The sequence below is a fragment of the Salmo salar genome, chromosome 12, assembly GCF_965601325.2.
Source record: "Salmo salar chromosome 12, fSalSal1, whole genome shotgun sequence".
Classification (NCBI taxonomy): Eukaryota; Metazoa; Chordata; class Actinopteri; order Salmoniformes; family Salmonidae; genus Salmo; species Salmo salar.
Genome location: NC_138302.1, coordinates 47,641,580 through 47,668,137, shown reverse-complemented (window position 1 = coordinate 47,668,137; position 26,558 = coordinate 47,641,580). Strand labels below are relative to the sequence as shown.

Genomic DNA, 26,558 nt, shown 5'->3' with positions numbered 1-26,558 from the left:
AGACGAACGCTGCCTGTGCCTGCTATAGTAGGCTAGTGTCACAAGCTTTTGCCTCGGCGCTGCCTCCGTCCATGTCCGACATGATAAAAAAACGAGTACTGTCCAGGCCAGCAGGTTAAGTGGAATGTCAGGCGGTTCGTAATGAATAGGAGCCGGTTTGTCTGACCCTTCCAAAGACAGAAGAACTCAAAAGCACCCACCACTCTCGGATTTATGACCGTGCGCAGTGTCAAGGGAGTTTTATCGATGTGTTTTGCGAGCCGGATCGTTAAACAACATTGGCGGCAGAAAGTTGACGTAAAATCCGAAGGGACGACAACACTACTCGCGCTACTTCCCCGTTTTTAATGTGTCATGTAATTGTCGGTGGTCATTTTTCATGGGCGCAGCTGGAGTTGAAAGAGACATCAGGGTGGTGGGGACTCGGATGATTGTTTGCAAGCAAATCAATTTGGCACGGAGAGGTGAGAAGGGCTGTAACCCTATAAGCAGATAATCTACTGGGCAATGAGAAGGAGTGCTGCTGGTGTGGGAATGGGGATGGATGAAGGATGGGAATAGGGGTTATGTCACTTCATTCAGTGTGTGATTTTTGGCATTTGGACAAGCATTTGTTTTGCACAGGTGTGTTCACTGAATTTTGTATGAGTTTCCCACTCACGTGGTGACTGACCCCACACCTGGTACTAGCCTCTACAGACAGACTGACAGAAACACATGGCACCCAGCGGCACTCAGTGACACAGGTGTGTGTTGTGCCACTCTGAAATGGATGATACTCCCAGTCAAAAAGTGACAATCGAGCCATTGGTTGCAGGCTTTGTGTGTGTGACTCTGTTTCAAGCATCGCCAACATACTAGTATATCAGAAGACTTCCCTATTGCTTGTTTTGTTAAATGAAGATGCAGTCCAGAGATTTTAAAATTACCTTATTCAATCAAATCCGTTAACCAGGTTTCTAGAGGTTGACCTAAGCGATTTGGATTCATACATTCATCAAATGCAACAATACTCTGTGTGGAACAGAAAAACACCCAAAATGCACAATATGAAGGCAAACCCCCATTGTCTGTGTGAATAGAAGAATGTCACAGCCATTCTTAACAATTGGGATTGAATAGTGTCCAGGGAGGCGTAGAGGCACCGTATTTCCTATATAGTGCACTACTTTGACCAGAGCCTTATGAGATGCACCCTATCACACACGTGGAGGGCCATTTAAACCTAGAGTTCTGATCTCATCTCCACGTGGAAGCCGTTCCCTTCCCTCTGGTCCTACAGTATTTATGAGTCCTCTCTCCCAATCGCCCTGTTCCTTCCCTGCTTTTTGAATTCAATGTCACTTTTTTGTCATGGGGCCACACTTTTTTATTTTTTTTATAGCCGGCGTTTGTCCACCGTTCAGTCCTGTGCTTTTGCTCTATCGCTCTCTCGTTTTTCATTCTCCTCTTTCTGCTGTTTCTCTGTCATTCAGTGCCAGTAAGTGCTATTCCATCCCGGCAGTCATTTTTTACAGGCACCAGACAGGACAGCCGTTTGTGTTTTTGTAATTACTGCTGAGAGACGAGGTTATAGACTGGATTTTTGGGGGGTTGGGGCCAAAGTGTGCTCCCACCCTGATCGGTCAGGAGAAGCCTCCCCCCTCCTCTTTTCTCCCATCCCTCCGTCTCTGAGAAACATGATGGGCCCACGTTGACGACACATCTGTTACTTACTCACACTCACTCGGACAGACACTCGCGTGCGCGCACACACACACACACACGGACACACAAACACACACAAAGGTACCCTGTTGACGTGGGGCCTGGGTCCAGCTATGTAGTTTGCTGCGGGCTGGAGATGTAAGGCGAGCCAAGACAAACACACAGCCGGGCCGTTTGAGGCCTTTTCCCCTCCGTGGCGCCTCTAACGTGTAGACTAATTTCTTTTCCCTGACGTTGCTTGTCCAACAGACTTGTACGTCCCAAATGGCTGCCTATTCCCTTAAAAGTACACTAGTTTTGATCAGAGGCCATAGGGCTCCACTATATAGGGAATAGGCAGCCATTTGGGATACAGCTTGGATGTCTGAAATGTTAGGCAGGACTTAATTTGAGTCTTTCTTGGATCAAGGCCCCACAGAATATTCTAGATATTATTTACCTGTCCATAGGTAGTAAATCAATAATTTTAACAACCCCAGTTGATTGGACACTAGGTAGGTTACAATAAAATGTTCCATTGGCCAATTGGAGTTGTCGCCACCGAGAGGCAAAGACTATAAATAAAGTTTTTTTTCAAATGAGCTGAATGGAGCTATCAGCGTATGCCTCCCGCATATCAGAAAGCTGACACCACACACACACACACACACACACACACACACACACACACACACACACACACACACACACACACACACACACACACACACACACACAGACAGACAGACATATCCCCGATTTTAGGAGCAAGCCCTAAGCTTTTATTTACCCAGTTGTCAAGGGGGAAGTTGTTCAAACCTGTTGCTTAGCTGTGGAGGACACGAGGATGGCTCGGCCTGACCGCAGGTGTTTGTGTGAAATGTCTGTATGTTATTTTGCGTGTGTGCTTTTGTGTTTGTGCTTGTGTGTTTTTTTGCGCATGTGTTTGTGTGTGTATGGGCGACAGACCGAGCTAGAGAAAGGCAGAGAGGGTAACAGATGTGAGCTGTATTGTCAGTGCGTGTGGACGGGCAGAGACCAGGTGCAGGCTTTGTTTCCAGCCTTAAGTCCACTCTCACCCCGCTGCATTCAGTGCCTCGTGTCTTTACCCCTCCTCCCTCCTCCCTCTATCCCTCTCTCCCTCCTCCTTCCCTTGGAACACAGTATTGTGTCTCTCCCCTTGGCTGGGGGAGCTGGGGCCCTTCTGTCCCCTCTTTCTCCATCACAGGTGACTGTTGGGGGTCCCAGCTGGCCAGCCTCTTGCCCGATTAGATCCATATGGCGGGGGGGGGGGGGGGGGGGGGGGGATTGAGGCAGCAATGGTAGCGGTGGTGGTGCTAAGGGGCTGACAGCTTAACCCTTTGGTGTGCTTGGCTTTGCGGGCAGCCTTCTCTTCTTGTCCTCTTTTTGACTAACTCTTTCTCTCTGTATCTCTTTTGCATTCTCTCTATGTGTATATCTATCTCCTGAGAGTTTTGTCGGTTGGAGTGCGAGGGCGGTAGGTAGGTGGGTGCAATGGTCCTTTTTTGGGGGGGTTTTGTCATTTCTTTTATATGGATTTCTAAGCATTCAGAGCGTAGAACTACCGAGGCCTTTTAATGGAAATGTATCTTTCTAAAAACACAAGTAGAATTAGTCATGTAGAAGCGCTCTACGTGTCTCGCGTGTGAAGCGAAAGGCGAGTCATTTTGACTATTTACTAAAATGCAGAAGCTCTTTTCCATTTGTTGTTCGAGACGTTGGCGTCGTCGTTGTGGGACTGTCACATTGTCTGTCAAGTGTCCTTGATTTGCAACATAACGTTTGGCTATGTGTGGGTCGGAATGGCCACACGCCAGGAAATATCCCAGAGTTGTGACTTGGGATGTGTTGTGCACTGAATGTTGCAGCACGGGTACTGACCAAGACAAGATGGAGAGCAGACATTACACCAGATTTAAAGTCTCTGCACTGGCTGCTTGTGAGTTGATTTAAAAAAAATGTTTTTTAATTCATTTTAAGATTCTTCTATTGCGTTTTAAATCAAGCTATGATTGTGCACCCACCACAATACATGTCAGACATGGCTATAAATATACATATTTTGACCAATGGGTAAAATATGTTAATGATGTATATAATTCCATAAAAAAAAAAAAAACAATGGTTCAAATCTCTTGTCTCAATCATAATCTGTTCAAAAGTTATTGGCGTTTTTACCCTTGTAGGATGGCCAGAATTAGGATAACTAAATCAATGGAGGCCAGAGAGATTCTGTGCAAGAATTAAGGTTCACTTTCCTCAACTCATCTTTCGTCTCGAATCTGCAGGACATAAAACAATATAGAGGTAAGCTGGATCTCAGTTTTAGTATACTAATTATTCATTCTAAATTCCTCTTTTTCTAATATTTCTCACAAAAATAAGCATATTTCTGTGAAATATCAATGGAGCACTGAACGTATACCAAGCATTTTAATTTCATTGCCTTTTACGTTTAATTCAGCTCATGTCATGCTAATTTTGCTTTTTGCGACCCACGGAAATAACTTTGAAGACGACGACCACAACATTTAAAATCCTCAAAAGTTGTTACAAGAAACACGGGGCGGCAGGGTAGCCTAGTGGTTAGTGTTGGGCTAGTAACCGAAAGGTTGCAAGTTCAAATCCCCGAGCTGACAAGGTACAAATCTCTCACTCTGCCCCTGAACAAGGCACTTAACCCACTGTTCCTAGGCCGTCATTGAAAATAAGAATTTGTTCTTAACTGTCTTGCCTAGTTAAATAAAGGTAAAAAAAAATGTCAGTACAGCTCTGTGCTTATTATCAGATGTATTAGGTTACAAAATGATATGTTAGAGAAAGACTCCACTGAACGATTCAGAACATAAATAATTATATTTGTCTTGGTACAATGAACGAAAAATATAAACGCAACATGTAAAGTTTTTGGTTTCATGAGCTGAAATGAAAGATCCCAGAAATGTTCCATATGCACAAAAAGCTTATTTCTCTCAAATGTTATGCACAAATGTGTTTACAATCTCAGTTAGATAGCATTTGTCCTTTGCCAAGATCCTTTATCCACCTGACAGGTGTGACATATCAAGAAGCTGATTAAACAGCATGATCATTATACAGGTGCACCTTGTGCTGGGGAAAATAAAAGGCCACTCTAAAATATGCAGTTTTGTCACACAACACAATGCCACACATGTCTCCAATTTTGAGGGAGCGTGCAATTGGCATGCTGACCGCAGAATTGTCCACCAGAGTTACATTTTCATTTCTCTACCATAAGCCACCTCCAATGTCATTTTAGAGAATTTGGCAGCACGTCCAACCGGCCTCACAACCTCTGACCACGTGTATGGCATTGTGTGGGCTAGCGGTTTGCTGATGTCAACGTTGGGAACCGAGTGCCCCATGGTGGCTGTGGCGTTATGGTATGGGCAGGCATAAGCTATGGACAACAAACAAAATTGCATTATATCGATGGAAATGCACAGAGATACCGTGTCAAGATCCTGAGGCCCATTGTCGTGCCATTCATCCGCCGCCATAACCTCATGTTTCAGCATGATAACGGCCCCATGTCGCAAGGATCTACACAATTCCTGGAAGATGAAAATGCCCCAGTTCTTCCATGGCCTGCATACTCACCAGACATGTCACCCATTGAGCATGTTTGGGATGCTCTGGATCGACATGTACGACAGAGTGTTCCAGTTCCCGCCAATATCCAGCAACTTTGCACAGCCATTGAAGACGAGTGGGACAACATTCCACCAGCCACAATCAACAGCCTGTTCAACTCTATGCGAAGGATATGTATTGCGCTGCATGAGGCAAATGGTGGTCACACCAGATACTGACTGGTTTTTCTGATCCACGCCCTACCTTTCCTTTTTTTGAGGTATCTGTGACCAACGGATGCATATCTGTATTCCCATAAATTAGGGCCCAATGAATTTATTTCAATTAACCGATTTCCTTGTATGAACTGTAACTCAGTAAAATCATGAATTGTTGCATGTTGCTTTTATCGATTTTTGTTTAGTATATTTTATAACATAAGGATGTACAATTTCATCACAAGCATGTTTTCAATACACTTGGGGCACCCTATAACGGGTATTCAACTCTTACCCTACGAGGTCAGGAGCCTGCTGGTTTTCTGTTCTACTTGATAATGAATTGTACACACCTGGTGTCTCAGGTCTAAATCAGTCCCTGATTAGAGGGGAACAATGAAGGCAGTTCCACTGCATTTTTTTTTCAAGGTCCAGAGTTGAGGTTGGAGACTCTATATTATGCTTTATTTCCTTCCTTGTATCCTTGTTTCCTTTCCTTCATCCCAGTATGAGACTCAGAGCTTTTGTATCTGATGACATATAATTGACATTTCTGTACCACACTCCTATCTCAGTCACTTATCAACTTACACACGCTTCAACTTTTTTCTTTTGTCTGCATTTGTCATCTGATTACCCACTCAAATATAACACAATTACCCTCAAGACACACACGTGTCACATTTGATCTAGTTATTAAATGCAGTGACTCTTTTACGGGCCATGAGGGAATAGACCACAGCAAGGAGGATGTCGGCCATTCCAGTTCACTGCTTCATCTGTGTCTCAAAACCTATCTACCCCCACCTGAGTGACAGTCTCTCCACAGCTGTTAGATTGCTTATTAGAGTGGGAGATTGGAGACACCTGGTGCACAGGAGATACCTATCTATATAGAATAAGAAAATAACATGAACGATTTAAGAGGTAGGTTGTGTCCAAATATGCGTACTTCCGTCCTACATAGTAGGCCGTTGAAGGTTGCAATTTTTTAGTTTTATAGTAGGCCTAAATAATATTTCGATAAATGAGTATATTTTAAATGCCATACTCATTTCGGCTTTTCATCTAGTAGAATTTGCTGCACACTCTTGAGGAAGATAATTGTATTTTCACGCCCACGTGTGTTCGACAGCTGATAATCAGAATAGAGGAACAATTCTCGACAAAAATCAACGATTTGGCGCAGAACAAGTGCGATTTCGAATTCGATGACGCCTTCTCAGTATGGATGAGTAGTAATGTTGATATTTGTTTCATATGGCACACGTTTGTACTAAACAGGATGTAGTACGATTAGTAGTAATACACAGTATGCAGATTAAAGGACCAATGCAGCAGTTATCTCAATATCAAATAATTTCATGGTAACAATTAAGTACCTTACTGTGATTTGTTTTCAATTACAGTTGTCAAAAATAATAAATGGCTTCTTAGCAAAGAGCAATTTCTCAAGCAATAATGTTGCTAGGTCTGTCTGGGAGTGTTCTGAGTAGGGAGGGGAAAACTAAAAGCTATCTATTCCAGTGTATTCTAATCTATTGTATTATCCTTTGCATGAAAAATAATTTTTAAATAAACCAGATCTTTGGGACAACTTCAGGGAATGTGCACATTCCCATAAAAATAGAAGCTATGGACTGGGCCTTCAAAGTCAAAGATTGTATTTCTATGTACACTACAGCATTACGTTTCATTGTTTTCATTTTCTTTGTTGTTGCTCCCTCCCTCTCTCTCATCCTTTTTTTTGGGGGTTCATCCATATCAGGGATATGGTGACAGGTGGCACTCAGGCTAGCTAGACAAACTTCTGGCACAAGGCCAATATTGACTGGTAAACACAGGTGTCTTTTCGAGCTAATGCTGGACCATATTCTTTATACCCTAATAGTGTGTGTGTGTTTGGGCTGATGTGCCAGCTGCTTGACGTGTCCTTCAGACTGACAGTAGTAGGGGTCTCAGGTGCTAGGCCAAAAAAAGGAAGTCGTCCGGCTATGGCCCACTAATGTAAACCATTATGTTAAATGATCTGTAACGGCGCCATGCAGTGTCTTCTCGATACCTTTGTCATAGCCAAGGTTTCCCAATTTTTGATTTGACTAGTGCGTGATGCTAGAGCTGTGTGGGGTACTGTAGTAAATCATGCTACAAAAATTGGCTTCATAAGAAAGCGTTCTTGTAATACACGTTCTTGTAATACACGGTCTGTTCAAGTACTGTCCATATCCGAATACCCATACTTAAGTTCTAAATATTAAGCATTTTAAGTTGTAGTAGGTAAGACAGATTTAGGACACGGCCTCTTGTCTCCCTTTTATGTCCTGGTAGAAATGTTATTTAAAAATCCTGGAAAATGACCTCTTGGAAAAAGAGTGTGAACCCTGACAGTGTTGTCTTCTTCTGACCTGAGGCGGATGTACTGAAGCGACGCACAAATCAAATTGTATTTGTCACATGCTTTGTAAACAACAGGTGTAGACTAACAGTGAAATGCTTACTTAGGAGTTCTTATCCAACAAAGCAGAGTTAAGATAAAGATTTAAAAAAAAAAAAAATATATATATATATATATATATATATATATATATATATATATATATATATGAGAGTGATACGAGGAATAAATACACAGTGATTAACATTAAAGAGTAAACGTAACATGGCTATATACACGGCGTAGCAGTACATAGAGGTAGGGATCAACTGAAATAAAAATGAATATTTTGAAAGCAATGGAGGGTTGGGTTGCATATCAGTTCTGAATAGAATGCATAATGCATACTATTTGTGGTGTTGGCACAGATATTATTGTTATTATTAAGTTATACGTCCCATGGATTGTGCTATTGAGACGTCATCCTCATTTCCTGACCATAAGGATTGTGTGGAGCATTGGAACCAGAGAGTGAGTGTGCTCCATGCGGCTCCCTGTGACGTGCTGGCACGGAGTGTGTGTGTGTGCATGCGTGTGTGTGTGACGGAAGCCCAAATGGCTGTGTATAGCCCTCCTTCCTGCCCCCTGCTCTAGTGAACAGGTGGAGCGATAGCAGGCAGGCCATGGGATGTGGAGGGAGAGGGATGGAGAGAGAGAGAGGAGGACAAGCAGTGGGAGAAAGAGAGGGTAGAGTCAGTGGGGCTCAGGGGCAGAAGGAGCTGTCAAATCGTGGGGTGCAGCGGTTGCAAGCCTGACAGTTCAAGTCAACCCTCGCTGTTGTGCGGGAATGTGTGTGTACACGTAACTACTACGAAGCAAGCATATACCTTTTTTGTTTCTTTTCCCTTTTCTGAGGGTTACGTCTACGAGCCAAGCGAGGCTTATTGTTTGTTTATTTCCACATGCCAAATAACTCCACATTGGAGCCACATCGAAAGTGTTCCGTCTTTTGATTTCACCCTAGTTCTTACCCACATTTCTGTGGTCACACGCTTGCATATGAAATGCAATATCGCTTTCCATCGGGGATTCATACGCACTTAAACGTCACTGAAGTACTGGCTATTGCATTCATATGTTTTTGTATGACGAGACAGACACTCAGTTCATAGCATCAAAAGAGCACAATAGTCCCACCCTAAAGCCATGGAACTCCATTGAAAAGAGCCGTTTCACCCAACCTTTGACCCTTTAAAACCCTGCTTGTCTATTAATCGTCCGTCTAAAAGCAGTTGGAAGCGTCTGATCCACTCCAAATGGAGACAAGATGCAGCCTTCATGGGATCTGCCCCAACAAAGACGCCCTCTGATCCAAAGATTATTACCATCTTTCTCTCTCTTCCCATCCCCTGATCTGGTGGTCCCATTCATTTCATTCATTGGCCGTGGCATATTGAGAAGTATGCGTTTAACATTCAAAAGCTTTTGCGATCTTGTTAGTAAAGCGTGAAATAGCTCCCGGACCCCCTTTTATTTTTTATATATTTTTTTGCTTCTTTCCCCCTCTCTCTTCGGCCCCTGTCCCTCTGGCTCAATGAAAAGCCATTCTTCTCCATGAACACAATGGTTTTTCTTCATTAGCACTTCTGCCATGGATCTCAATGGAGGGGTGGAGGATCGCAAGGCTAGACCCCAAGACATCTGGGGTTCTCTAGTAGGGGGCAAAAGGGGGTGGGTGTGGAGGCGGGAAGTTCTGTTGCTGTTTTTTTGTTTTTTTTCTGTGACAAAGGCAAGGACTTGAAGAGTCTGCATTGAGAAGATTGAGCTGGATCTGAAAATGTTGGATTGCTTTTCATAGCACGCATGCACACTGAGGCTTAGGATAGTGTGTGTGTTTAACTTGAGTGGCTGATGATCAAAACTAGACTTCAAACCTACTTAAATGTTTTTGTCATTTAGCAGACGCTCATATCCAGAGTGACTTACAGTAGTGAGTTCATACATTTTTCATACTTTTTTTCATACTGGTCCCCCGTGGGAATTTGAACCCACAACTCGGGTGTTGCAGTCGCCATGCTCTACCAACTGAGGTGTGTGTGTGTGTGTGTGTGTGTGTGTGTGTGTGTGTGTGTGTGTGTGTGTGTGTGTGTGTGTGTGTGTGTGTGTGTGTGTGTGTGTGTGTGTGTGTGTGTGTGTGTACATACACCTCGACCACGTAATGACCACTCCCCACATGCACCTATTGACCACGCCTCCTTTCTCTCTCTCTCCCTCCCCTCTTTCTCCCCCTTCAGACAGTGGAGAGAAGAAGACCCCTGCCATGCCCGGCTCTCCTGTGGATGTCAAGACTCATTCCAAACCAGCCCCCAGCAGCAGCGCCACCATGCCCCCCCTGCCCTCCATCAACCCCAGCGGGCCCCGGCCAGCCTCCTTCTCCTCCACCACACGTGAGTACCGAGTGCCCGGGGTGAAGTTTCCCTTAGGTGCAGATTTAAGATCATGTTCTCCTCCCCAATCCCAAACTTAAACATTAGTGGGGGAAATACAAAACTGACCCATGATGAGCTTCTAGGGGCAACTTGACCATACAGGGCACTCTACATAGTCTCGCTGCCACCATGACAGCGCCCACCGCCACTAGCTCCCCCTAGAGGAGCCTCCAGGGACCTGTACGCTTTGGGGTGAATCGTAACTGCATGTGACATCAAGTGAAAATTGTGACTTAAATGGAAGTTACGATTGAACCCTTTAATAGCAACCAGCAGATTTGAGCTGTGTGATCCATAAATTGATTAGGGCACACGTGTCAAACTCAAAGAAACGAAGACATATAAATATACCAAAATGATGTACCACAATCCTCTAATCCAAGGGTGGCAAACTCATTCCACGGAGGGCCGAGTGTCTGCGGGTTTCCGCTCCACCCATGTACTTGATTTGATGAATTAAGGTCACTAATTAGTAAGGAACTCCCCTCACCTGGTTGTCTAGGTCTTAATTGAAAGGAGAAAAACAAAAACTTGCAGACACTCTGCCATTCGTGGAATGAGTTTGACACCCCTGGATTAGTGGATTGTGGTACATGATTTTGCTATATTTATGTCTTAATTTCTTTGTCGACCTTAATTAATGGCCTTAAATTTTCAACATGATAAAAGATGTGAGGATTCCAGTATGAAAGATTGTGTCAACCCATTCAGTCTATCAACTCCTCTGATACCTTCTTTGACCTCTCATTGGCTCTTCTCCCTCCCCATCTCACTTCTTCTCTCCCCCAGTGACCAATGGGATCCATCACTCCCCACCCATGCTGAACGCCGTGCCCTCGCCGCCCCAGCGTTACAGCAACGGGCCTAGCTCCTCTTCTTCCTCCTCGCTGGCCAATCAGCAGCTCCCGGCCACGTGCGGCGCCAGGCAGCTCAGCAAGCTCAAACGCTTCCTGACGACGCTGCAGCAGTTCGGCAACGACATCTCGCCCGAAATCGGAGAGAGCGTCCGCAACCTGGTGCTGGCCCTCGTGGTAAGTGGTTGATATAACATTTTAGGAACCTTGTCACTTTGCGTTGTTCTGTATTGATGTGTCGACGTGTTGCATTTGATTTGAGAAGCGATATGATCATTTACCCTCGGGATGAATAAACTGAATTGAATTTAACAGAATTTGATTTAATCGAATGAGATATTTCAACATAAATGTTGATTTCAATACAAATATCTGCCAAACATATATATACTGAACTAAAATTTAAACGCCGCATGCAACAATTTCACCGATTTTACTGAGTTATAGTTCATATCAGAAATACTCCTCAGTTTCATCAGCTGTCCGGGTGCACATTTTCGAGTGGCCTATTATTGTCCCCAGCACTAGGTGAACCTGTGTAATGATCATGCTGTTTAATCAGCTTCTTGATAATCCATCCACCTGACAGGTGTGGCATATCTTGGCAAAGGAGAAATGCTCACAAATTTGGATGTTAACAAATCTACGCACAACATTTGAGAAATAAGCATTTGTGCTTATAGAACATTTCTGGGATCCTTTCTTTCAGCTCATGAAACGTGGGACCAACACTTTATATGTTGCATTTCTATTTTTTGTTCAGTATAAAAATATGTTTATTTAGGTAGGCTTATATGCCCGTATATTCGCTATATGTGGCTTAAGTGGACCCACAGTATTGGGTTTTGACAGGCCCCATCTGCAACTTATTGATACCTATCGATCATTTGTGCACAATCATCTTTCATCCGTCGACAGGTTGATTGACAGTTGAAAGAAACTGCTCTGTAGTTATTGCTCTGGTCACTCAGTGATCGAAGCGATTTCAAAGTCTATCATCCTGTCCGAGAGCATCCATTTTGACTGATCTACAAATGGACTGATCCACTGTAGTTGGACTATTTATGACGCCAAATGATTTGTAGATCAGTCAGTCTGCAGTTGCTGACGACTGCAATGTGGTTGATCTGAAACACGCACAATGTCAAGCTCAGTGTTGGAGACTTTAAACCTTGAGAGGGGAACTGTGATTTGCTGATCTCTCCCCTGTGTCCCAGAATTCAACGGTCACCATCGAGGAGTTCCACTCGCGGCTCCAAGAGGCCACCAACTTCCCCCTGAGACCCTTCGTCATTCCCTTCCTAAAGGTAGCACCTACCTCCTCTCTCTATAGGTCTGTCTCCCTTCTCTCTATTTCTCTGTTACTCTCAATTTCCTTTCTCTCTTTCTGTCTCTGTCTATCTATCCCTCCCTGTCTATCTATCCCACCCTATGTCTTGTTCTCTCCCTATGTGGTGGAAATGTTGATGAACTGAATCCAGGCCTGTGCTGTGCGGACGACAGCGTTCCTCTTTGTCCTCTTCAAAAGGTGTTTGATGTTCGAGGGAGGTTTACAATGACTCAAGGACTGCATATAATTAGTCATGAAATCAGGAGTGGAAAAAGCAGATGTTTTGTATTGAAGGTAACAGCTAGGGTGCGTCTCAAATGCCATCCTCCCCCTCAGCAGCCTCCACTGATAGATTGTCTGTCTCAATGGAGGCTGCCGAGAGGAGCACGGCTCATGAAAATGGCTGGAACGGCGCAAATGGAATGGCATCAAACACATGGAAACCATCCGTGACGTATTTGATACCATTCCACCAACTCTGCTCCAGCCATCACCACGAGCCCGTCCTCCCCAATTAAGGTCCCACCAACCTCCTGTGATATCTATGCTAGCTCTGGTCAAAAGTAGTGCGCTATATAGGGGATAGGGTACCGTTTGAGACGCAGCCCTATTCCTTTCATGAAGCGTAGAGGAGCTTCTGGCACAGAATACTCTAATTACACTTCTCTCAGAAATCTTGAACTAATAGTAATGCAAATATGGTCATAAATAATGAAAAAACGCAAGTAGACGGTAGCATAATACAAAATTAGGAAAACATGAAAATCATTTCTCTAATTGAATTTTCAACAGCAAGACGGTTGTCGTATAAACAGAGAATTGGGGTTGTGAATGTATTTATTTATTGCCTTTCGGTCATTCATTCCCAAGTAACAATCTAGTTCTATGCGTTGACTAAACGAGCGACAGGGGTTGCGCAAGTTTAATTGGGCCTTTGAGTAACTTTGCAACATGGGGACCTGAAATAGAATACTTTTTAAGAGCTACCCTCAAGAGAACCGAACATAAATCTTCCAACCAGTCAAATTGTTCGGTGTTATTGCTCCATTCTTCAGATGGTGAAAATCGGCTCTTTTTCCATGGGTTACCTCTCCTTCACCTTTCAGAACCCCGACTCTCTGAAAGAATAAAAGGAAAAAAATATTGGTTTCCCTTTTTCTTAATTTACGAGGCTCCCCAACTTCTCTCCCTCCCTCCCTAGCACCGTGGCAGTGGATAGCTCAAAAAGAAAGCGAGGGAGAGACAGAGCTCGGAAGTGTGAAACATGACTGTAAACCATTCCCTCCCTTCTTTTATGGGGCTCAGCAGCGCGCCATATGGACTCTGTGTCGCATTAAAAGAAAGCAGTCATTCAGGCTTGCCCGGCGCCGCCAATTTCGCATCCGCCCCGCAGAAAAAGAGAACGGCGCTTAACTGACAGACAACATATGTGGTGGACTGATGTAGTGGTGGCCCTGGCAAGGGGGGGGGGGGGGGGTGGTAAGGGTCTTAAGTGGAGAACGGGGGAACGAGGAAGTCTTTGTAATTATAAGCACACTTGGGCCTGTTGCTCATTAAGAGATGGAAGGAGAAATAGAGGGAGGGAGGGAGGAGCCTGCATCCTCTCATCAGGCTTGGTGGTCATTCTGTTCTGCCTTTGCTCGTCACTCTTTTGCTCTCTTTCCCTCGTCCCTCTCTCTTTACCCCCTACGAGGGTGCTGCGTTCTGATTGCACCGTGTGATGTTTGTCTTCCGCTTCTGTGTCATTCTCTCCCTCCCTCTTTTCTCTGTCTGTCTCATTTGACCTCCACAGACTCTCTCTCATTCCACTCGGCCTTGCTTCTTCGACTACACGCACTCTAACGTGAAGCCCCATTTTTCTCCTTCTATGCACACAGCTCTTACCTTCTCTGCTTCTCTTGTGTTGCGGTTCGTCCAAAGTGAGTGATGGACTAAGTGTTTGGGTTTTGCAGTGATTTACTGAAAGGTGGACTGCAGAAACAGTCACGGGGCTTACACTAGGCAGACAGACAGAGACTGCGGACATTTTTAACCCCCTGTGGGGGGTAGGGGTGTGTGTGCACTTGTGTGCAGGCGCTTGTGTGTGATTCTCTGGCCTCTCAAGGAGAGATCTGCTGTATGTCTCTCCCTCTGGGCCTCCTCAGTGACACGTATCTGCCTAATGTCTCTGCCGTGTTGCCATGGCATTTCCGCTAGGTCTCTGCAGAGGCTTCACGGCCATACCGCGACATGCAAATAAGTAAAATAAATTTCACTCGAACTTCATGAAGTTCATGTTTTGACGTTTTCACCCCAAAAAATGACATGTACTGGTATTTTGTGGACATGTCAGTTGGATTTAATAGGAAATTCACTTTTGAATCAGACTTTGGATCGTTGGGTCAGTGAAGGTGAGAATAGAGAATGAAGATATTCCCAACTAGTTTTGTCAACTAAGAAATAGAAGCCAGCTCTTTTATGGCGACAGTATGGCAACTATACTGTCTCCATGGTGCCACTGCGTCTACGTGGCATCTACATGGCGTTTCCATGGTGTTTCCTTGACAGCCGCGATCCCTGTAGTTAGATTTTTAAGGCTTTGAGAAAACGTCATTACGGTAGCAGTATTCTTGTGATTTCTTGTATCTCGCTCTCATTCTTGCCTTTTTCAAATGACACTCACCTCCCTTTCTCCCTCTACCTCCCCCTCCCCAGGCCAACCTGCCACTGCTGCAGAGGGAGTTGCTCCACTGTGCGCGTGCAGCCAAGCAGACCCCGGCCCAATACCTGTCCCAACACGAGCACCTCCTGCTCAGCACCACACTGGCCTCGCCCCCAGACTCCTCAGAACTGCTGCTGGAGCCTAGCGAGAGAGACATGGCCACCAAGAGACACAGCCCTAACAGGTAGCAGACAGACAGACAGACAGACAGACAGACAGACAGACAGACAGACAGACAGACAGACAGACAGACAGACAGACAGACAGACAGACAGACAGACAGACAGACAGACAGACAGACAGACAGACAGACAGACAGACAGACAGACAAAATGCACACACACACACCAAGAGAGACACAGCCCTAACAGGTAGCAGACAGACAGACAGACAGACAGACAGACAGACAGACAGACAGACAGACAGACAGACAGACAGACAGACAGACAGACAGACAGACAGACAGACAGACAGACAGACAGACAGACAGACAGACAGACAGACAGACAGACAGACAGACAGACAGACAAAATGCACACACACACAGTCCCAACAGGTTGGGGACAGATTGTCATATACTGTAGACGCACACACACACACACACATCCATGTGTAGTTTGCAAGCAGCCCCAAACGATGATACACAACAGACGGCCCTCCCCAATATCATACGTACACATTTCCTCTCTCTCTCTCTCTCATGCATTCCCTCTCCTCCCCTCCATCTTTCCTGCAGGGCCAAAGAGAATGGCTTCCACGAGCGCCCGCCCGCCCCCCTGGAGCCACCAACCAAGCGCATCTGCACCATCAGCCCTGCGCCCCGCCACAGCCCGGCCCACCCCCTGCCCCTCAGCGCTCAGCTGCATCCCACGCCACCCCCACTGCAACACTACGCCCTCGAGGACATCAGCGCCCCCCACCTACTGCACCGCGAGAGCAGTCACCGGATACTGGAGCTCCGCGAGCTCAAGGACAGGCCTAGACTACCAGGTAGATTCATCCACACGTGTTTACTGTGCACGCCTACTGGTGGTCATGTGCGGCTCAGACGGTAACGCACGGTGCTTGCAACGCCAAGGGATTTGTGGGTTTGATTCCCGCTGGGGCCATCCATACAAAATAATTGGAGAGAGAGACACACACAACAAATGCAACCCAGACGCATATACAAACTCACAAGGGTTTAGCCTGACATTAACAGATGTAGGCGCCCTTTGTTCTCTCACATTGGTCCCTCTGCTGTTTTCCACAACAGTCGTAAGGGACGACTCGAGCAACACCGAGATTCCGTCATAAAACAGCACTCTTTCTCACTCACACACACAACCACAGCCTTTAGTGTGGTCGATATGAAAGCTGCTAATGGGTGGTCTGTGTGAGTGTCCATACGAGCAAACGTGTGTGTGTGTGTGTGTGTGTGTGTGTGTGTGTGGAGAGACATGCACAGCAAACGGCATAGAAGTTCTCCGAAGACCATAAATCCATGGACCCCCACATGTGCTTAGTGTGCCAAACCACCCGGGAAGTAGTGTACCTTTTGAGAGAAGATTGTATCTAGTTCGTTGTAAATCTGCGTGCCATCTGATCCCTGTCAGTGTCAATGGCCAGATGGGGATGTAGATATTCAACGAAGTAGACACGCACTCCCATAAACACAGAGGCGAACGGCGAAACGCACACTGTGCCTTAAGGAAACGACAGTAGTTCATGCCCGAGGCACACCTTTCAGAGAGTCGAAGCATGGGGCCAGTGTTGTTTACGAGCGTTACGTCCCAGGGTACAGTAAGCCATCCAGCCTGTTCACCGCTACATCTCAGAGAGCTTTGAACTGGGGAGCGCTGATGAGAAACAGCAGCGGGGGTGGAGACAGGGGAGAAGGAGAGAGGAGGGTGGGTGGGGTTGATAGATAGTGTGTGCGTTTGTCCATTTTTTTTTTGTTGCCGTTCATGTGTGTATTTGTGTCTTTGAATGCTGTGTTGGATGTTTGTCTTTTCGTGTGTGTTTGCCTCTCTTTGTGTGTGTGTGTGTGTGTGTGTGTGTGTGTGTGTGTGTGTGTGTGTGTGTGTGAGTGTGTGCTACCCCTTCCCTGCGCTACTCCAAACCAGAGCGGGTGTCAGCGCTGCTTAGCCAGGGGGCGGATATGTATAGAAGTGGGCCTGCGCCACACAGCCTTTACAGCTCCAGCGCTGGAATGCTGCTAGGTTCAGACCATGGGGAGGGGATGCCCACTACTCCCTGATAGTTACCCAGCCGCGGGGGCAGAAATGGGGAGGAGAGGGGGGTGGGGATGTTGTTGGTGTTTTTTTTTTTTTACGGACAGCTGACCTCCAGATGTGGGGGAGTCCCAGCGCTGCTGCATGCCGTGACTGGGCTCGGGGGTCTGGTTCTCATCAAAAGACATCGCTCTCTCGCTCTGTCCCTCTCCCTCTGCCTTTCAACCGCTCTCTCTCTCTCTCATCTCTGTTCTTTCTTTTAATCTCTTTTTTTTAACTCTTTCTTTGTTTTTACGTCTCTCACTCTGATATACACTGAGTGTACAGAATATTAGGAACACCTTAGCAGGGGCACAACTTTGGTTTTAGATTGTGATCTGCAAGAATTTGTCACAAGTTTTTGTTTCAATTTTTTTCATTTTTTTTTTTTATTATAATTTTATCCAGGTGGATAAACACTCCAAACAGCCTACCCGACCGCTCGGCGATGTCCGCATGGTCCTAAAGCACACCCGTTGCCTTGTGTATGACATTCCAAAACTAGGGGGGGGGGCAAAAATGCAATTTCAGCATGTGGGGGGGGGGACCCTAGTGAAAGTTACGCCCCTGCTTCCTAATATTGGTCGCACCCGCTTTTGCCCTCAGAACAGCCTCAATTCTTTGGCCCGTGTTGTCTCCATTGCTTCCCACAGTTGTGTCGAGTTGGCTGGATGTCCTTTGGGTGGTGGACCATTCTTGATACACATGGCAACTGTTGAGCATGAAAAACCCAGCAGCGTTGCGGTTCTTGACACACAAACCAGCGCGCCTGGCATCTACTACCATACCAAGTTTAAAGGCACTTAAATCTTTTGTCTTGCCCATTTTCCCCCTCTGAATGGCACACATACAGAATCGACGTCTCAAGGCTTAAACATCCTTCTTTAACCTGCCTCCTCCCCTTCATCTACACTGAAGAGAAGCGGATTTAACACGTGACATAAATAAGGGATCATACCATTCACCTGGTCAGTCTTTCATGGAAAGAGCAGGTGTTCCTAATGTTTTTTTTATACTCAGTGTTGCCCTTGTCTTTGGTAGAGGATATCTCATTTTCTAGCTTTCTCTCTCTCTATAGCTTTGTCGTTGTCTCTAACGCTGTCTTTTATTTTCTCCCTTCTGTCCTTCTGCCACTCTTCGTCTTTCGTTCCTCCCCTTCATCTCTCTTGTGTATGAGGAAGTGAAACGGTGACGATGGTAACAAGACACTAAAGCCCGGCTTGTCACTAAGCTATGGTCATGACATGGAATGTTGTTGTGAAATAAGACCATCTAAATATCATTGTGTCACTGCCTCATTGTGGTATGATTAATGGACACCACTTTCACCCCCTTCCCTCCGCCTCTCTTCCTGACATTCATTTGTAATGACGGCCGTGTTCCTTTTTTTAATCGCCACTTTAAGCTTTCAATTGTCTCGTCCTTTCTAATCAGGCACTAACGGGGGCTACCGCGAGGAGCCCGTGGACCACAGGCTGACAGACAGAGAGTGGGCCGACGAGTGGAGGCATCTGGATCACGTAAGTGCCACTGCTGACAGACGCCGCCACCACCACTGGAACTATAAGTGGCGTAGCACTTCTCAGTGCCTGGTGGAGCCATCAAGGCTATGTCAGACTGGGTGTCCCGTTCACAGTGGTGGACTTGTGCTAAAGCCATCTGCTGTCTACAGATGCCATGCCCTCCAGTATTGATTGACTGCGCAATGCAGGAGTCCTACCCAATGAAATTATATTTGTTTTGTCTCACAAACATAATTCTGGAATAGTAGTCCTGTGTATTAAGACTCATTATGTACCCCAAGTAACACTACTATATATAGCTATTACTTACCCTCACATTATGACATATACCACAGGAGGTTGGTGCCACCTTAATTGGGGAGGATGGGCTCATTGTAATGGCTGGAGTAGAATGGTATCAAATACACGGTTTCCATGTGTTTGATGCCATTCGGTCCGTTCCGGACATTGTTATGAGCCGTCCTCCCCTCAGCAGCCTCCACTGACATATACAGTATCTGCAGAGGTCGACCGTATTTTCTGCAGTGGTGTAAATATAGGAGGTATTTTGTGGTTGGGCATTTGGAAAATTGGGTGGGCCAGAACTGCAGCCCTCCTACTGTATTTTTTTATTTTTTTAGTTTGGCTCTCTCTAATGGTCCCCTCTTTCTATCTCCGTCGCTCACGCCTCCAGGTGTTGAACTGCATCGTGGACATGGTGGAGAAGACGCGGCGCTCGGTGGCCGTGCTCCGCCGCTGCCAGGAGTCAGATCGCGAGGAGCTCAACTACTGGCGGCGACGCTCCAGCGAGCAGGAGGACCCCCGCAAGGGAGGGGCCGCCACCATGCCCGCCCCCTTCTCCAAGACCCACAGCCCCCACACGGCCGAGGGACTCACCAATGGTGGGTGGTCCTCTGTCTTTTTACGTTAGAACTAACTCTTACGGTCTCAAATCCATGGGTGCGAAGTTAAGTTCATTTCTAACCAAGGACCTTGATCCTTTTTTTTTAAATGAATCGATACACACCTGATCGACAATTCTAGATGTAATGTATCATGTCAGGTGGGATTCCTGGTAAGGGATTAAAAAACGAGTGGTCCCCTTGATGGTGAGCCGCTGAAGCAACCTGCCAGCTACTGAGCTCCCACATAGTCACCACATAGACCCGCTGCCCTCTGGTGTTCATCTACAGAACTACACCCATCAACACACCACTGACACATTTCGAACCTACACATACAGCCTGCGTTCCAAATGGCATCATATTCCTTATATTGGTAAGGAATAAGGTGCCATTTGGAACGCACACTCAGTCTTGCTGGCAGTGTTTGTCTCTCAGTGCTCGTCTGCTCCTCTCTCCGGGGCCCATGCTGCTCCATGGCCCCCAGACAGGTGCCAACGCTGCCCCCGTCCAGATCTGCCACAGAAGGCCCTGGCAGAGCCAGCCTGTCGTCCTTTAAGACCCAGAGCTGGCTGCCCGCCGCCCGGCCCGAGTACCATCTGTGTGCCCAGCAGTGTGTCTGGGCACAGTGTACACAGTCCAAACCCAGCCCGGGCACCACAGCACTTGGGCATGGGTCTGGATTGAGAGGAGCAGCTCAGAAAGAGAGGAGAAGGGGGAGAAAAAAAAAGAGCTAGAGAGAGAAGACGGGGATAAAGAGAGCGAGAGCGATAACAGAATGTAGCTACAGCTTGGTTGTCAGCTCCTCTGCCCTAGCCAATGTACTCCCTCTTCAAGCTGCCTGGCTATTCGGTTAATTTGGCCAACTGGGGAAGGTTGAAATGGTGTGGTTAGTGAGGGGATTGTATATCCCAAGTAAGTAGAGCGGATGATGCTATTTCACACAAGTCTGCCGGGTGCTAACTTTTTTTATTTTTTTTTGTCTTTCTGTGCCACAGAATCCCAGAGAGACTTTACGCCGCGGCCTGGCTCAGGCTATGTGCCGGATGAGATCTGGAGAAAAGCTGGTAAGGGCTAGTACAACAGTGTTCAACTGTCCCATGTGTGTGGGCATTCAACATTTATTTGTGTTCTTCTTCCCTTTCCCCTTTTATCCCTCTTCTTCTCTCGCTCATTAAAAAGATATCATTGAAAAACATTTGATATAAAGGAGTCCCCTCATCCGTCTATTATAACCACTATGTATCATAGAACCGCAACATGGTCAAAAACCTGTGTCCCCTCTCTCCTGCGCAGAAGAGGCGGTGAACGAAGTGAAGCGGCAGGCCATGGACGAGGTGCAGAAGGCTGTGGCCGAGGCGGAGCAGAAGGCCTTTGAGATGATCACAGCTGAGCGCGCCAAGATGGAGAAGACTCTGTCCGAGGCCAAGAGGAAGGCCACCGAGGACGCCATCCAGGTCATCAACGAGCAGGAGGACTCCAGCGAGGTTAGGAGGATATATTACTCTGCATAACTATATACACTCTTAGAAAGAAAGGTGCTATCTAGAACCTTTTTTAAGGGTTTTTCGGCTGCCCCCACAGGAGAACTCTTTGAAGAAACCCTTTTGGTTACAGGTAGAACCTTTTCCACAGAGGGTTCTATATGGAACCCAAAAGGGTTCTGCCTGGAATAAAAGTGTTTTCCTATGGGGACAGCTGAAGAACCCTTTTTTTTCTAAGAGTGTACACACATACTGTGAAGTGAGAGTCATGGTGAGCACGTAGGAAAAATAGTCAAAGCTGCAGGATGTGTAGATGTACTACTGTGGTATTTACCTACTTGCCTAGTATACTTTGTCCATTTCTCCATAAATATAGTGTACACACACTCTTCCTCTCCCCCCGCATGTAGTCTACACTACAGATACACAGCCGTTCACAGCTTTAATATATTATTTATCTCTATACTAAACTCATCCTTTCTCTCTCCCTGCAGTGCTGCTGGAACTGCGGGCGCAAGGCCAGCGAGACGTGCAGCGGTTGCAATGCGGCGCGCTACTGCGGCTCCTTCTGCCAACACAAGGACTGGGAGCGCCACCACCTCATCTGCAGCCCTGGCCTGCAAGCCCAGCCCAAGCCTGTGTCCGCCATCACCGCAGCCAGGGCCGCTGCAGCCGCTGCAGATGTTACCACAGGGGTCAAGGCCCCAGAGAGTGTACCAACCGCTGCCAGCCCTGGGGGGGAGAAGGGGTCGATAGCCTCTCGTTCCTCCACCCCGTCCACTCCTGCATCAGTGTCAGAGAGCAATGGGCACTAAGACTAGGACCATGGAGGGTGGTAGTGATACCGGCTCTCACTCAAGATGGCCTCCGTTCCCCTTTTCCTTCCATTCTGTTGTTCGTGACTGTTCATAATGGACACTAGGACCGGGCGCCCCAAAATGGCTTCCTTCCTTTGTTTCTCGTTCCTATCGACCCGCTGACAGGTTAAAGGTGCTAGTGTCCATTGTTCCATCGTTTGGCTTTCACCTGACGAATGACTTTAGGTCAGCGGTTGTGAGGGAGAGGAGACGAGGGAAGGAAACTGTTTTGAAGACCTACGATGACCCTCAGCTCTGGACACCAACCCCTGATCTAGCCAAGGAAGTGATGTCACAGACAGGAAGTGATGTCACAGACACTGAGTGAACGGAGGAGGAGATTAGGTCACTGATGTCACAAGTCATGTTACACAAAGAAAGAGTAGACACTGTGGGGAAGGGAAGGGTTGCTTTGGCAATGGCGGGCAGAAGACAGACTCATCTGCTTTGGGACTCTGAGGATCCATCTTCAACAGTTGGACAAACAGACAATCCACCTCCACAGATGGACACTTGTTTCACTTCATCCAAAAAAACTATCCCAAACAGATATGAGACGACTAAGGACTGACTTCAGACAATGTTTTTGTTTTAAGAGGACTGAGGGGGATGTATGAGATTTGGAATGGTCATTTATACCCAAGGGTGAAAGTGATGGTCGAAGTACTCACTGCATATTTCCTAGTTTCCTGTTGTGTGTGTGTGTGTGTGTGTGTATATAAAGCTAAGAGAAAAGAGGGTTATGGGTCTGAGTGACAGTACCAGCTCTAGAGTTCCTCTCCCGCTCTGGAAAGACATTTTGGAGGTGACACAATAGTGAAGTCACCTCCAGAATCCTGTTTGTATGTACAGTATAGCTGTTCTACTTTTCTTGCTCGCACAAGTTATTCGTCAGGTTCCTTTTTTTTTTTGTGTGTACGTACACGTGTGTCAAAACGGTTGTGCCGTCGGTGGATATTGTAAACTAAAACATTACTACGAATTTCAGAGCAATATAAAAATACAAAGTGTTCAGGTATTCACAAGCTGTTATGCATCACCAAAGTTTTCAATTGCTAAACAAGTGTCATTGCCTGTAACTGTCTATTGTTGTACACAGAATAAATATACAGAAACACTGTTTCTTGTCTTGTTCTATGACGCGTATAGTTATCTATTGTCATTATCACCCATTCGTCCACACCGAGCTTATAGAATAAATAAGATGGTAAGATAGAAATTAGTATAAGGTGTGTAAAGATGAATGCTGAACTACTAGAGATTTCCAATTATCTACTACAGTTGCTTATTGCTCAGCTTCATGTCACCTGTTGTACAATTCTGGGTCAGATGTCTTCTGATTTTAAGTTTGCACTGGTTTTCCATCAGGAATATAAGGTAGGGAAGTATACAGAAGATGGCCCTATTTGGTAAAAGACCAAGTCCATATTATGGCAAGAACAGCTGAAATAACCAAAGAGAAATGACAGTCCATAATTACTTCAAGACATGAAGGTCAGTCAATATGGAAAATGTGAAGAACTTTGAAAGTTTCTTCAAGTGCAGTCACAAAAACCATCAAGCGATATGATGAAAATGGCTCTCATGAGAATCGCCACAGGAAAGTAAGACCCAGAGTTACCTCTGCTGCTGAGGATAAGTTCATTAGAGTTACTAGCCTCAGAAATTGCTGCCCAAATAAATGCTTCACAGAGTTCAAGTAACAGACACATCTCAACATCAGCTGTTCAGAGGAGACTATGTAAATCAGGCCTTTGTGGTCGAATTGCTGCAAAGAAACTACTACTGAAGGACACCATTAAGAAGAAGAGACTTGCTTGGGCCAAGAAACACGAGCAATGGATATTAGACCGGTGGAAATTTGTCCTTTGGTCTGGAGTCCAAATTGGAGATTTTTGGTTCTAACCGCCGTGTCTTTGTGAGACGCGGTGTGGGTGAACGGATGATCTCCGCATGTGTGGTTCCCACCGTAAAGCATGGAGGAGGAGGTGTTATGTTGTGGGGGTGCTTTGCTGGTGACAATGTCTGTGATTTATTTAGAATTCAAGGCACACTTAACCAGCATGGCTACCACAGCATTCTGCAGCGATACACCATCCCATCTGTTTAGGGCTTAGTGGGACTATCATTTGTTTTTCAACAGGACAATAACCAATACACCTCCAGGCTGTGTAAGGGCTATTTGACCAAGAAGGAGAGTAAGGGATTGCTGCATCAGATTACCTGGCCTCCACAATCCCCCGACCTCAACCAAATTGAGATGGTTTGGGATGAGTCGGACCGCAGGTGAAGGAAAAGCAGCCAACAAGTGCTCAGCATATTTGGGAACTCCTTCACGACTGTTGGAAAAGCATTCCAGGTGAAACTGGTTGAGAGAATGCCAAGAGTGTGCAAAGCTGTCATCAAGACAAAGGGTGGCTATTTGAAGAATCTAAAATCTAAAATATATTTTTGGGTTACTACATGAGTCCATATGTGTTATTTCATAGTTTTGATGCCTTCACTGTTATTCTATAATGTAGAAAATAGAACAAATAAAGAAAAACCCTTGAATGAGTAGGTGTTCTAAAATCTTTGACCGGTAGTGTATATTAAAAATATAACAGGGCCTTCTGAAAGTATTCAGACCCCTTGACTTTTTCCACATTTTGTTACGTTACAGCCTTATTCTAAAATTGATTAAATAAATACAAAATCCTCAGCAATCTACACACAATATCTCATAATGACAAAGTGAAAACAGTTTTTTATTTTATTTTTGCAAATGTATTAAAAATAGAAACACCTTATTTAAATAAGTATTCAGACCCATTGCTATACGATTCGAAATTAAGCTCAGGTGCAGCCTGTTTACATTGATCATCCTTGAGATGTTTCTACTACTTGGAGTCCACCTTTGGTAAATTCAATTGATTGGACATGATTTGGAAAGGCACATCTGTCTATTTAAGGTCCCACAGTTGACAGTGCATGTCAGAGCAAAAACCAAGACATGCGGTCAAAGGAATTGTCCGTAGAACTCCGAGACTGGTTTGTATCAAGGCACAGATCTGCAGCATTGAAGGTCCCCAAGAACACAGTGGCCTCCATCATTTTTAAATGGAAGAAGTTTGGAACCACCAAGACTCTTCCTAGAGATAGCTGCCCGGCCAAACTGAGCAATCGGGGGAGAAGGGCATTGGTCAGGGAGGTGACTCTGGTCACTCTGACACAAATCCAGAGTTCCTTAGTGGAGATGGGAGAACCTTCCAGAAGGACAAGCATCTATGCAGCATTCCACCAATCAGGCCTTTACAGTAGTGGGGCCAGACAGAAGCCACTCCTCAGTAAAAGGCACATGACAGCCCACTTGGGGTTTGCCAAAAGGCACTTAAAGACTCAGACCATGTCAAACAATATTCTCTGGTCTGATGAAACCAAGATTGAACCTTTTGGCCTGAATGCCAAACGTCACGTCTGAAGGAAACCTGGGACGATCCCTACGGCGAAGCATGGTGGTGGCAGCATCATGCTGTGGGGATTTATTTCAGCAGCAGGGGCTGGGAGACTATGAAAATCTGCTTCAGAGTGCTCAGGACCTCAGACTGATTTGATTTGAAACTGATTTGAATGAACATTGCATTCAGATTGAAAATTCTATTTAAATCTAATTGAATATTAAAGTTCAATATTTATATATTCAGTTTCAATTTGGTAGATATTGCATTAATGGTTTGTGTAGGAAGTTTACAAACTATAATATAAAGTTTATCAAAGATTCATATATTCAACTTTCAAATTCAGTTCTCTGAATTCCGATTCAAAACCAGAGACAACATCCTGGTACTTTGCCAGCCAGGAAAGGTAGAGGAGAACAGATAGAATCAAACGCTCACCGTGATAAACAGAAACTTCTGGCGGTTTCTGAAGCCAATGTGGCATGTTGAATTTATTTTCTTCCAATGAATTTGGCTCTAGCATTTGAACTGTTTTGGCTATGAGCTATTATGAACCCATTCCTGAAAGCTAAGACACTCTGGAGCATGGATGTGCTCCCCTCTATGATGATCACAGGCTGCGTTAGATTGGCCCCCATAAGGGAGTTTGGCCCCCATAAGAATAAAGTTGAAATACCCTGTCATTGCTCATCTAAGGATAGCATTTCCACTCCCTCTGTTAATCTTGCTCTTGTGACTGACTGGGTTCGGACCAGGTCTCCTGCATGTCATAAAACTGTGTTAGCTCACTTAGCTAAAAGCTGTAGGGATAAGTTAATGTAAAGGACAACACACTGCTTGTTTTACAAGGACCACTT

The 26,558-nt window shown here is 45.7% G+C and overlaps 1 protein-coding gene across 4 annotated transcripts in view; it reads left to right on the top strand.

The window, feature by feature from the left end:
* Positions 1–23,386, top strand: part of cbfa2t2 (CBFA2/RUNX1 partner transcriptional co-repressor 2) — a 55,436-nt gene extending 32,050 nt beyond the window's left edge. For all 4 annotated transcript variants that reach the window (XM_045691408.2, XM_045691412.2, XM_045691409.2 and 1 more), the window contains 10 exons: positions 10,188–10,340; positions 11,172–11,413; positions 12,454–12,543; positions 15,261–15,451; positions 16,004–16,257; positions 18,954–19,039; positions 19,716–19,923; positions 20,922–20,990; positions 21,220–21,410; positions 21,902–23,386. In XM_045691408.2, coding sequence (XP_045547364.1) covers positions 10,188–10,340; positions 11,172–11,413; positions 12,454–12,543; positions 15,261–15,451; positions 16,004–16,257; positions 18,954–19,039; positions 19,716–19,923; positions 20,922–20,990; positions 21,220–21,410; positions 21,902–22,222 — 1,805 coding nt within the window. In that variant the 3' untranslated portion in view covers positions 22,223–23,386. The remainder of the gene's footprint in view (positions 1–10,187; positions 10,341–11,171; positions 11,414–12,453; positions 12,544–15,260; positions 15,452–16,003; positions 16,258–18,953; positions 19,040–19,715; positions 19,924–20,921; positions 20,991–21,219; positions 21,411–21,901) is intronic.
* The last annotated feature ends 3,172 nt before the right edge of the window (positions 23,387–26,558 follow it).